This window comes from Dermacentor variabilis, chromosome 3 (assembly GCF_050947875.1).
Source record: "Dermacentor variabilis isolate Ectoservices chromosome 3, ASM5094787v1, whole genome shotgun sequence".
Lineage (NCBI taxonomy): Eukaryota > Metazoa > Arthropoda > Arachnida > Ixodida > Ixodidae > Dermacentor > Dermacentor variabilis.
In genome coordinates, this window is record NC_134570.1 from 111,362,724 (window position 1) to 111,375,581 (window position 12,858).

The following is a 12,858-nucleotide window of genomic DNA, read 5'->3' on the forward strand; positions in this document are numbered from 1 at the left end:
CTTTCCCTTTCGTTTATGATCTGCAATTTTCAAAAATAAAGATCATCGTTGCAATGCCACCTGTGACTCAGGTCCACGCTGTGTCACCCTGACAGAGTCACGTAATGCCGAATACACGAATAAAAGAACTAGCTGCACACCTATGTATGAACCTTAATAAGGGTGGGTTCGTTCGCATGGACAAGTTTGCAACTGCTCTGAGAACTTGTCTGAGGATTTTAACGCAACAAATCTGCGTTTCTGTATAATTTAGTAGACGACAAAAACTCCTACTTTCTCGGCACAGTTGGTCGTTAAAGACATGGTGCTGGAACTTTTCTGTTATACCCCCAGTTCAATTAATCCCATTTTCGAGCCGCTGCGGCCGCATTTTGCTATAACCAAAATGAAAAAGCGATTGTGCATAAAGAAATATAGATTTTCTGCATCTTGAGTTATATCTGGCGCTGAACACTTACAGAGGTCCGCATAGCAACGTCCCTCATAGCCTGGTGGATTCTTGGAGACTCTAAACACGGTCATTGACGTAGTCGATCAGTGGCTCAACCATCCACCCAATTAATCAATGAATCGATCGATCATTCAATCAATACATATTCTATGCATCAATCAAGTTCTATGTCGTAACCACACTGGGTCCAAGGCAAGGCGAAAAGATCTTTTAAAGGACCTTTGACGCAGGTGGGAATGCTGGCCGACCACGTCCCGTCGTCTCTGCACTCGAGCACGGACTCCCCGACCAGGTCGTAACGATCGTCGCACACCACCTCGACAGCGCTGCCGTTGGCGTAAGCATTGTCGCCGCCCGCCAGGAAGGAAATGCGCTGCTCCTTGAGACGGCCGTTAACCACGCGGCCCAGGTCAGGACAGAAGGATAGTCGTTCTGCGGAAAGTGCGCGAAAAAATATCGGCTGTTCTTGCACCAGTGCTACAACTAACGAGCCAGAGAAGGATCACGCAGAATAAAGTGTGTATGAGGTACAACTACTGTTTATAAGAACAGCATTGTCAAGATTGCAAGCTTATTCACATTCAACCAGCTGCCCGATTCCATATGCAGTGATTGACACTATCCATGCCGAATCGTCTCCAGTGTGGTTTTAAGGAGCGTTGATCTGTTTATGCCATAGACGTGAATGAGAAATACTAGCTAGCTTGTGCCAATGAGTTTCAACATGCACTTCGTCCACCCTACAGGTGCATAATTTTTATTCTGTTAGCAATTATATGGACACTTTAGGAGTATTTACGCCATCGTCGTCGCCCTCTGCGTCGTCGTCGGCGTCGGCGTGATGTTTCGCATAAAGCCCAAATGCGATAACGACGTGGCCGCACGCCGTATGCTGTGAGTGCGAGCGAAAGCGTGCGAGGGTGAGCCGATGATTGTAGCTTGTTCTCTCGCGCGCAAGGGAGGAAGGCAAGGAGGAAGCACGCCGTCTTCCTCACCCCTCTCAACGCAAAGCACTGAGGGGGGGGGAGAAGTTCTACTCCGGTGGCAGCTGCGTATGACGCGGCTGCCGCCGCATATAGGGCTCCGGCTTGAAAGCAGCCTGCGATGAGGACAGAGCCTAGGTACGTTGAAGGCTCATAGCTTCGTATGCGCTATGTTCTTGCCGCTTAGTTTGCGTCGAAGCGAAAGGCAGTGCGAAGGCCAATTCGCTCGCTGCTGCTGCAGCTGTTCCTCGCGCCAGCATTTTGACAGCGAGTGTCCACGCTCATCGAGTGAGCTGTGTTTCCGTGTGCCTCTGTGCGCGTCACACCACGTTTGTTAATTTAGCTTGTAAGCGAATTTCTACGAGTTTACATGGCCCATAAGACTGCGATCCTTACTTCGTATAGCTGTCTACTAATTTGCTATCGCAACTGACCCTCCGGCTTTTGAGCGAAACTGCGGCTTCTTTTCTTTTTATATGCGCAGCCAATTTTCATGTCGTCTCAGCGTGTTTCGCATATTATATGCTGCATGAACGGATCTGCTTCGAGGTATTCCTGTGGCACGTAAACCAGGCGTTCTAGATTTGGTTTGGTGCGCAAGGTTATTAAAGTATTGCTGTTGGATTTCTGCACATAAAACAATCTCAGAAACAAGACAAAAAGAGGTGAGCAGTTTTTTGCGTGAGACATGCAGCTTGCGCGTGCGACCATGTTCAGTTGGCTCCAGACCATGTTGGAGGAATCAAGCACTGTGCGCGTTCCGATGTCTACGAAAACGGCGGGGGGGGGGGCTCGTCGTCCTCTAGCGTGAATTCGGTGTGCCATAACGTTGGCGTTTTGGCTAGTTGGTGATTGTTCCTCACAGGAAGCACGTTCAGAAACTTCGCGGCGTGTCATCTGATTCATTTCTCGTAGGGGTGTGTTGTCTATCCGCCGCGATGACTCAGTGACTATGGCCTTTTTTTGCACTGAATACGAGGTCACGGATTCGATTCAAGGCGGTGAAGACGGTGAAGACGGTGCACCGATGGCAGCAGAATTCCAAATTACGGCAGAACCCATCTCACGCTGACTGTCGACTTTAGTGCGATTAGCATTATGTTCATGTAGGAACATACCGCAACGCAGAATAAACCTTTATTTACAATTTTTAGTGGGAGAAGTGGGCTAATAATGCCAATCGCATCGATAAGCCGACGCGCCACTGCGCCTAGACTTTCGAACGCCACGAAGAAAGCTTAATTCAACGCTTTTGTCGCTGGTAGATTTGGGTTTCAGTATCTGTGAATTCCAATGAACTATGGTGTCATTACATAGGTACCTAGATCAGGTGTAAATCTTTCACTTTTATTGTCAGCTAGAAGAGCCCCTGATGTAACTTTTATCAGCCGCGCCTTTAAAGTCGCGCCGTGTAAAGTCCGTGTAAATACGCCGCCTGTGCCGCGAAACAGGCACCGATAGAACGAAAAGTGCCTAGGTGTCGAGAGAATTCTAATGACACAAAAACGCTTCTGTACTTAGGTTTCGGTAGATACCCAAGGAACCCAGATTGGGGGTCAAAAGTAATCTTAATGCACAGTCCTGCAATACGGCGCCTCTCGTAGCGCAGGCGTCGTTTTCAGCCCGGCAATCATGACAAATACACATAGAAACAGGTTCAAACTTGCTAGGAAGACGTGTTTGAGAACATCGATGCGCTATGCAGAACACCAGGGAAGCCAGTACACACGCAGAAGCACTGACCTTCGTGCTATAGCATTTCCGCGCGTCCGCCTGCTTCGTCCGCGTGACCTAAAGCGCTTGAGCATCCTCGCACTTAACAATCACTCGGAAGCGGTGACGTATCCCTTTACCGCATTTAGGGCTCGGTTCGCTCCACACTCCGTTCCCGAGGCAGGTGGCGGTGGTGGCGCCCATAAGGTAGAAACCGCGCTCGCAGGCGAAGTAGGACACCGTCGGCGTCTGGGGGTGGTCCAGAGTCACCTGTACGTTGGCACCTATCTGAGGCGGCATGCACCCTGCAACGGAAGAAGCGGCCACGGGTGGCCTGGACCCAGTTAACGCAATTCCAGCAGAGGCATCTTCAGGCGCTGACAGAGATACGTCATCTTGATGATCAAGGTGAATAAGACCAGGAAAGATTGTAGGCTTAATGGGCTGCACAGGGAGATAAAGCGAAAAGCGCAAATAAGTGTGGAGGTCAGTCAGACAAATGTATGGTTTAGCTTTCTGAGAACGTCTGCTTGGCGAGAGCGGCTTTAACACAAGTGCCGTGCGTACACGTATCTACACCTTCTCTCTCCTTTCTCTCTCTTTCCCTTCTCCCTTCCCCAAGCGTAGGGTAGCCAACCAGACCCTTGACTAGTTAACATCCCTGCCTTCCTATATTCCTCTCTCTCTCTCTCTCTCTCTCTCTCTCTCTCTCTCTCTCTCTCTCTCTCTCTCTCTCTCTCTCTCTCTCTCTCTCTTGTAGCAATACGAGGTGTTCATGGTAAATAGGATAGAAAGAGGAAAAGAGGGGGAGGGTAAACACCGTGTGTACAGAAGAGGACGCACTGAAAGAATACAGACAGTCACTCAACCCGTCGTGGTTGCTCAGTGGCTATGGTGTTGGGCTGCTGAGCACGAGGTCGCGGGATCGAATCCCGGCTACGGCGGCCGCATTTAGATGGGGGCGAAATGCGAAAACATCCGTGTACTTAGATTTAGGTGCACGTTAAAGAACCCCAGGTGGTCAAAATTTCCGGAGTCCTCCACTACGGCGTGCCTCATAATCAGAAAGTGGTTTTGGCACGTAAAACCCCATAATCGATATATAGACTGTCACTCAGTCCGGTGCATTTCAACAACACCGATACGGTACGCGAACTGGCCTTTGAGCTTGACGGATGTGGTCGCGGTTTCATAACATTCGCCGTAACTCAAGAGAAAATACGTAGGTGACGCTGAAACTGCCGTCGCACTCCTCACAACTCCCCAAACAGACAAATAGAGCATATCACGGTCAAGCGCGCACAAACAAGGACAAAGTGAGGAGGAGAAAGCAAAAGCGCTTACTTTCAGCTGATAGTGTGCTTACAAAATTGCATCATTTGAACACTTTCGTTCATGACGTCACAAGACCGAAATGCCCGCATCAGGTGGCCATGCTCAGAAACTTAGTTCCTGAGCATGACTGTGGAATATAGAACAAAAAGCCGTGTAAACCCTTGTTCAACATGCGTAGGATAGTAGCCAAGAATAAAAATCAGGATGTTAGGGAGATAATTGAAGCATATTGCATTAGAAAGGCGGGTGTGTCGTGTGTCAGCGCACCTTCTGTTTTACTGTCGTCCAAAGAAACTAAGTTTCTGAGCATGACCACCTGATGTCGGTATTTCGGTATTGGGACGTCATGAAGGAAAGTGTTCAAATGATGCAACTTTGTAAGCACACGATCAGTTGGAAGTAAGCGCTTGTGTTGTCTCCTCCTCACTTTGCCCTTGTTTGTGCGCACTTGACGTGATCTGCTATGCGTAATCAACTAGCCCAAAAGTGGGTGCTCCTGAAGTAGACCGGACTCTTCAGTGCGAGGTTACTCTGAAAATATGCTGTATCTCCACATCTTTAATATTTGGCGTTTATTTCATCCTTGTCATATACATATCTCAATATCTTTTGACTTCTTGTAATCAGACGCATCAACAGCCGCAAGAACCTAACATAGCTAGCGCTGCAAAGGGCGACGTCCATGGCAACAAAAAGTATGGAGTTGTTATAAATTAATCACTTCACTGAGGTTGAGTTTGCTGTAGGATAACTTTTAAAGAACCAATCGCTACATTGTATGGACGAACCTGAAAACTGCTCGCAGTGGGTCCCGATGAAGGAGGGCGGGCAGGTGCAGGCTCCTGTCTTAGAGTCGCAGGTTCCCCCGTTCTGGCACTGGCAGCCTGAAATCAAACGAAAGCATTCTTCTATTACATGGCACGATGCTGCAGGCCGCAGCACCAGTACTGCAGCTAAGGCCCATTCGTGCTGCGTGCCAGTTTAGCAGGCAGTTGCAGTCACTGTTTTTTTTCTCCAAAGTGTACTGCTGATCTCTACTGTACTGTTCAGTTGCTGTGCCCGATTGGCCACTCTAAACGCGGCACGCGGAAAAGCGACTCGGCATCGTGCAAGGAAAATGGCGCGTCGTGACAGAAATGCAAACGTGACAACGCCGTTGACACAGTAAAGACGTAACACAAGAACGAGAGAAAAATTACTAAAACGACACATGGCCAATCTCCAAGAGTGGGTATAAACCAACAACAGAGTTGCCGGCAAACTCACTAACTAACTAACGAACTTACTTACTATCATGCCATGACCAGGCAGCTGAGTTGGCTAAGGTGCATTCTAAAGGGATCGGAAAGAGCGTAAACAAGGTACATAAGTCTAGTGTGTTTTTTTTTTCGTTTATTTGGCTCTCGCTTTGTATGCCAGTTATTTTTATGGACCGTTTAGTTGAGAGGCAGCGCTAATCTGTCTTTCCGTCCTTTCTCATTGCTTTCCTTGGCATATCCTTTTAAATATGTGCATAGTTATTTCTGGCTGCACTAGATTGTCTCCCTGGTTTCGCAAATTTTTCTTTATTGAAACTAACGAGTCCCATTGTGTAGACTATATTCTTGGTGTTGCTTTTGTTTAGTTTGTATGAGAAATGTTATTGTTACGGCTTGTGTTTTGATTACATCTTTTTCGCCCTCGTGTTTCTAACAGTTGCGATACCGGTATGCCTATCATTGCTTTTTGTCATTGGTTGGAGATGTTTTTTTACTATGCCCTGTTGTTAGAGCACATTTTGTTTTTCATTTGCTTCGCATTGTTCGCAATGCTCCATTTTATATATACGGCATTTCTAAACAATGATGTACTGCCTTTGGGTTTGCTAACGCCGCGTAAATGCCAATGCGGGGGCCCGAGGCTTCGTCAAGCTGTCCATGTGGCATCTTTTTCTGCGTGCCCCTCACGTCATGTACTGATGCAAATAAACATCATTGCCATTGTCATTGTCATTGTCCACTTTATAATCCTCATTGTCATTGTCATTGTCATTGCTCACTTCATAATCCTCTAACGCAGTCACAAATTACACGTGACAAAAATTGGTTCCTTTCTTTCTTTCTTTTTTTTAACGTATGTTCGTTCTGTCATATGCCGTACAAACTGCGTTCAAAGGTATCCGCAAATGCGTGACTGGAGATGTACGCGTCAGTTTCCCGCCATTGCATGATGCACCAAGTTGTCGTCTCAGATCACAGCGGATCCACCCGTGGCATCTTGAAAGTGCGTGTGCCACTCACGTTCCTCGCACCACTGGCCGTAGCGGCCGGGAGGACACGTGGCGCAGCTCTTGGCGTCGTCCTCACACTCCTTGCAATTTTTGAGCATTGGGCAAACTTCCTCGGGCTTGCGATTGCTGCACGGCCGGCACTTGAATTGCCACCGGTGAACGTAGGTGCACCTGCGGGTGGAAGTGGAATAAGCGGCGCTCCTGCAACCACAGCAGATCCCCAACCTGCTTGGAAAGGAATCCGACAGTTCCCGCCTCAACTGTTTAGCAATGTTCGTGAGATTCCTCCAAGATGCAAGTTCTCGGAGCAAACTGTATAAAAAACTTCCAGCAACCTCTCTTTACCAGTGCTCCTCAAGGGAATCTAAATGGATTTGAAATATACAATATCTACTGGCGATTTAAACTGCATAATGGAATAAATGCGCAAAAATATAGCTTGTTAGTATGATGTTGCCTGGAAACATAGATGCGGTGTCGTCAAATGTCATTCCTGAAAAATGAAAGCGAAGCGTGTGTGGCTCATGCGATACATGCGACAGCATTGTGGCTACTATTGACAGGATTAGAATTTTGGGAAAGTCTCCCATATATCTCTTCATGGGGCGTTGAGGAAAAGGCGTGCGGCTAGCCTTTCCCCTTGTCTGGATTCTGCTAGCCGGCGTACAGCGCTGGTTTAATGTATTGCCGTGGCGAGCTGCGGAACCATTTGGAGATGTTCTAGCTCGTTGTGCATGTAATTTACGTGATAGGAATTCATACGAGTTCATACGAGTTCATATCAGTTCATATGAGGTCATCGAAAGACCCCTGCGTAGCCTTTAGGAGCAGCATTAGCTACAGTGCGCGGAAATTTCACTTGATTTGCGCAGAAATGCGACGCCCGCATCGTCAGCCGCCGTGTGTGCATGTGTTGTGAACTGTTTCGAGCGTATCGTTTTTCACTCGACGAATACAAATGGCGTCTGTGTATAGCCAGCGTGCATTGTAAAACCTTCTCAGTCTGATTGCATGGCGTGGGAGCTAAAACAACCTACTGCTCGTGTATGGTCAACCCAAGGAAACCCCGAAACATCTAAGCGCAAATCGTCACAAAACTTTTGCGTCAGCCACGGGCATCGTTCTGACGCATTTTAGGTCTAGTAGACTTGCAATCACTATACACTACGTCCCCGTTAGCCTCCTTTATGAGGCCGATGACCTTGCTCAACACAGCGAGCATTGAGGTTGGTAAACCAGTATGATACATAAAAGCATGGCGCTTTTATGTATCTATTTATTTATATATTTCTGAGGACACAATTTCCGTAAGACGGGTGAGTGGGGCTTAGACGACGGGACCAACAACACTGAAAAAAACAAAGGTTCGTATTTTTTTAATTTTTTTTGATAGCGCGGAAAAAGCTACAGAACACGGGCTAACACAGCAATAAGCCTTCGCATGGTCATGCCGCATGCTCGGGCCATGCGCTATATAAAACAAACAGACCTACACCTCGAACGCTCGCGCAGTCTGCAGCTGGTCACTCGTCCACTCGACCAGTATGGTTCACACTGTACGGCATGCAGTTATTACTAACCAAAACTGCTTTACTCGAGGAGAGAAACCTCGTCCAGCAAACAAGGCACTCACGCAATGTGTCTACAAGTAACAATTCGAAGGCTCGCCAAAGTAAACTGCGCAACTTATTCTGCAGCAGAATGATAGCGACATTGTTACGATAATTACATGTTCGTAGTGCCGCTAAACTAGAGCTTATAATAACAGTGACAATGCTGCAGTAAGGCAACATTCCTCAAATAAATTTTCAGAAATACACAACCGATCTCGGAGGCTGTTCAAACACGCGTGCACACAACGCACTGGATGCTCCGTCCACTAGAATAGCATAAGAAGCACCAGCCATGCCGACTTAAATTACTTCAGCACGCCCCGCAGAACCGTTTCCCAAGTAGAAGACGCCATGTCACGCGCAATATACTGCCCTAGCGCGAAAAAAATCACCGGTAACTTCCGCCGAGCATATACCACAGCATACAAAACAAAGCACTCGCCCAAGCCAGCACTGCGACTGCCCATAGATGGCTTCACTGCCTACGAAATATGGCGGGACCCACGTAAAAACAGTCTATATGCAGATTTTCTTTTCCTGTAGTCGAAAGCGTCAGGCTCTAGAAAAGAAATGACATCACAATCTTCACCCTTAAGTAGGATGATGAGTCGAGATTTCAGATCTCGTTTGTTTCTGTCTTAACAAATATCATGTGTATTTGTTTCTCTGTTATTAGACAAATCCTGCTGCATGACAAAGGTTTCATAAGATAAAGCCAAAACAGCATTCATCGCGGAGATTAGCTGTTAAGTCTGGTATAGTTTCTTCTTTCTTTTCTTTTCTTTTCTTTTATGGTAAGTGAGTACACAGTCACCTTCATCCGTCCTTCCCTCAATGTCCAATATGCAAGTGGCCTGCACGCGTACATTCTTTCAGGTGCACAATAATTACACGTCGAAAAAACGATACGCCTAAACCCTAATCACCATCACAGCTTAGCACACGCTTCCACAGTAATCAGTCACGCAGCCCATCTGCGGAACAGTATCCTCACCAATTTTGTATTATTTCATGCCGGCTGCTAAAAGTTGCTAATATGAGCGATGTAAATACCCTGTTAAAAGATTACGGATGTTTGCAAACACCATTTGGTGCAATATCCATATTGCTTTTAGCTAGGGGTGTTCAAAGAGCAAAATTTTCGGGTTCAGTCGGATACAAATATTTGAAGAAGAAAAAAACATCTTCCCAATATCAAATCGAATAAGATTTCCACTTTCTAAACAAAGTGAAACTTAAGGTTAAGTGGAATACATTTGTGAAGAACTAACAGGCGTATTTACGGTATTTAATACATGTAATGCTGTTAACAACTAGTTGGCCGGCCAAATGAGCAGCTTGTAAATCAGGAACAAATGAAAGATTATTGTATGTGGTGCACCAGGATAATAAAAGTAATGAACAAAGAAATAGAGTATTGCACAGATGCATGAGTAGCACTACAGAACAGCAAATCGTTGTAAAAAAATTTAAACGCAATGAGACTGGTCAAACGGAAAGTTGATTAACCTAAATCAAAGCTACCAATTTGTAACCTGCCTAAAGTCTTAATCTGCCTAAGCTTAAGAAATGACGTGAAGATATGATCTCATTCATGCGCCAGTTTTTGAAACCGGTTGTCTGCGCAAGAACTACGCTTTTTCTGCAAATGAACCGTTCGGAAAAGTATCCACTCCCGTCGATCGTGCTCCATGACGGCTCCAAACATCTTGTTATCAGGGTTGTCGGCGCATGATTTGGAGTATGTTTGTTTGACAGGAGTGAACGCCACTTGGCCAGAACTCGTCTGGCAACCTCGTTCCCAACTCCTCGCGTTCTGGAACTCACTGTTTGACGGTCACGTGCAGCGTGTAACCAGGTGTGCCGCACTGGCAGCTGAAGAAGGTCTTGCTGCAGAGACCAATGTTGTAGTCCTTGCTGGCTTCGGCACCGAGGCACAGAGCTGCCAGTAAAATTGACGAGAGCTGCACTTTCGTCATGGCTCGAGTCTGGAGGGAGAAGCCATTGGTGAACTATTAGTTTTGTTAATCACTCGCATCTCCTCGCACAAGCCACGAAGAAGCAGCGATTTGAGTGGGCTAACGAAGGCAGTGCTGTATATACGTGGTGGAGCTTTTTAATAGTAAAGCGCTGAATTACCGCACCATAAGATATGTTTCTTGCCTGTCACGCACAAGATAAACAGAGTGCTGAAAAAAAAAGAAAACAGTTGGCCACTGAAACTACACCAGCAAAAAAAAAATATAGGAGAAGTGCGAAGCGTTAACTATGCCAGGAGTGTGCACTGCATTAGGAGAATCGCCCGTCTCATACTTTCCTTCTGCCTCACATTGAGGGAGTTCCTTGCATAAATTTACAGATTTTTCACCTTCCTTTATAATTACCGCTGTTTCGATTAGGTCCCTGAGAGCTTAATCACGCTACTGAACGTTGCTGTCTGTACCTGCTGACACATGTCAATTGATTCAAAACATGGGCCTAAAATTGGGTCATAGGGGACAAAATGCTTTCCCGTTCAATACTGCAAACCTCCTCAAATACTTCACTGCATGAAAAACCGTCATGGCGAACAAGCGCCCAGTTGAATACGTTTAGCTGCGACAGAAAGCTGAGTGAATCGGTGTGGATTCCTGATTTGAAAGGTTTGAGTGTAGAAGACACGGAAACGAAAGGAGGGAAAAAAACAATTCTTGCAATGTCTTTTTTTTTCGGTGTTACTGCGTTCGTGTATCGTACGTCTAACCTTTCAAATAATGAGCTCGTTAGCTTCGCCAACAAGCAGTCAGCCGATGGTCGATGACACACTTCGGTTTTGAGTGACGGCATCTGAAGCACACGTTTTACTACACAACGCCGAGTTTTTCTCTGATCTACACGCGAAGCAAAACAGCGCCGCAGCGAAAGAAGCACCCAGCAAGCTGTCGCGCGTCACACAAACTGGCTAGGCAGAAAGACGGTGCGAAGGACTCGCCTTGAGACGCACCTCCGGGCGCCGGAGATAGATCGAGCCCCAGGCGAGAGCGATCGTGCCGGGCCAGGCACACCGACGAGGAAACCGGACTTGACTGCGCGGGGGAGGAGCCGGATAGCGAGGCTTCGCCACCTTCCTCGGCGAAGGCGCGATGGACGCCGTCTAATCGAGCCTTGCCTCCTTCGCGCTTTGCATGGGTACGTCACAGCTCAACCGACGTTTGCCATCCCGAGGAGAGGCGGGCTTTTCCCGCGCCGCTTTCAAGCATTCTGTAAAGAGAGAGAAAGCCGGGAAGCAACCAGTGACAGTTAAAAAAAAAACTTCCTGGTCTTGCCGCGCTGGGCGAGAGCGGCAATACACCGAACGAGCCGCTTACTACAGGCTTTACTGTACGCGCGTTTCGGTATTCGCGCAGGACGTTCGGGGGCTCGCGCGCGAGGGTGAACGGCTTTATCGTCGCCTCGCACTCCTCTTTCGACGATACCGACGCGAAAGCCAACACCGGCGCAATCAGCGCGCACGTGCTCGTCGTCAGCGTTGTTCCGCCGCTGGGCGGATTTCAGCGCTAGATCTCAGGACGGATCCGGAAAGCGATCGTGCGCGGAGCGCCGAATATGTGCCCTTCGTAAGTGCGAGCTTTCGTCGACCGTCTAACTCCAAAGGGCTGCATTCCCGAAGCCGTCGCGAAAGAAATGGCATTGCTTGTTAGTAAGAAAGGCGGCATATAGGCATTATTTCCCTGCTCAAACTTATGAAAAAATGTTTGTGTTTGAGAAAATTGCTTCCCGTTGAGCTAACACGCACGCTGTCAAAGTAGTTCTTGAAGCTTTGCGAACTAAGAAGAGCACGGAATGTTGACCTACATTTGCGGTCCACGGGCTACATAATGTGTCGGAACGAAGTTACGACTGTCTTGTGCTTGCGTAACAGACATCGGGGTGACAGCAACAAGAAACGTAAGATTATCGAGGTCGATGCACAACTGTGTTTCTCAGATGGCCGCACTTCTACATTGCCAGATAGGTCACCTTACCGCAAGCGGCGTCGTGGCTGGCCAGAAGCGCGGCCAGGGCCGCTATTTTGTAGCGACGCCTTACGCCTTATTCTATGCTATTCTTATCATCCACCACACACAGCCACCTGATCCCGTTGATAATGTGGGCAGACCGTCGCTCTGACCACTGGCCAAGTGCGAAAAGCGTGAAAAGGCATAGAATCGGAAAAGGCATCGCTACAAAATACCGGCCCAGAGCCACGCAAAGCGCATCGCGATGCCGCCTTGAAGTGCGCCCACTCGGCGCCGCCTAAAGCCGAGCTCATCATGACGTGTCGGTATGTGACAGCGTCTGATCGTGGCTTTGGGAATGTTTTGCAGCAAAGATTGTATTGCATTGGCTTTCCCTTTCCTGTTAACTGTATATATGCGTTCAAAACAAATAATAAAATAATTGCATTAAAGAATGAGTAGCGTCTAGAGTAGGGGCTGCAGGGTATATTTACTACATAGTAGTGTCTTTGCATGC

General features: G+C 47.5%; 1 protein-coding gene across 3 annotated transcripts in view; it reads right to left on the reverse strand.

Moving 5' to 3' along the window:
- The window catches only part of LOC142576178 (clotting factor C-like), a 44,298-nt gene extending 32,534 nt beyond the window's left edge, over nt 1-11,764 (reverse strand). Inside the window, exons 1-7 of one of the 3 annotated variants that reach the window (XM_075686177.1) lie at nt 11,712-11,764; nt 11,336-11,604; nt 10,192-10,352; nt 6,762-6,922; nt 5,271-5,366; nt 3,288-3,452; nt 671-883 (exon numbers count right to left, since the gene is read on the reverse strand). In XM_075686177.1, the coding sequence (XP_075542292.1) occupies nt 671-883; nt 3,288-3,452; nt 5,271-5,366; nt 6,762-6,922; nt 10,192-10,343 (787 nt within the window). In that variant the 5' untranslated portion in view covers nt 10,344-10,352; nt 11,336-11,604; nt 11,712-11,764. Of the gene's footprint in view, nt 1-670; nt 884-3,287; nt 3,453-5,270; nt 5,367-6,761; nt 6,923-10,191; nt 10,353-11,335 lie in introns of all 3 variants that reach the window. The other 2 variants (XM_075686178.1, XM_075686176.1) reach the window with 2 other exon arrangements.
- Between the last annotated feature and the right edge of the window lie 1,094 nt (nt 11,765-12,858).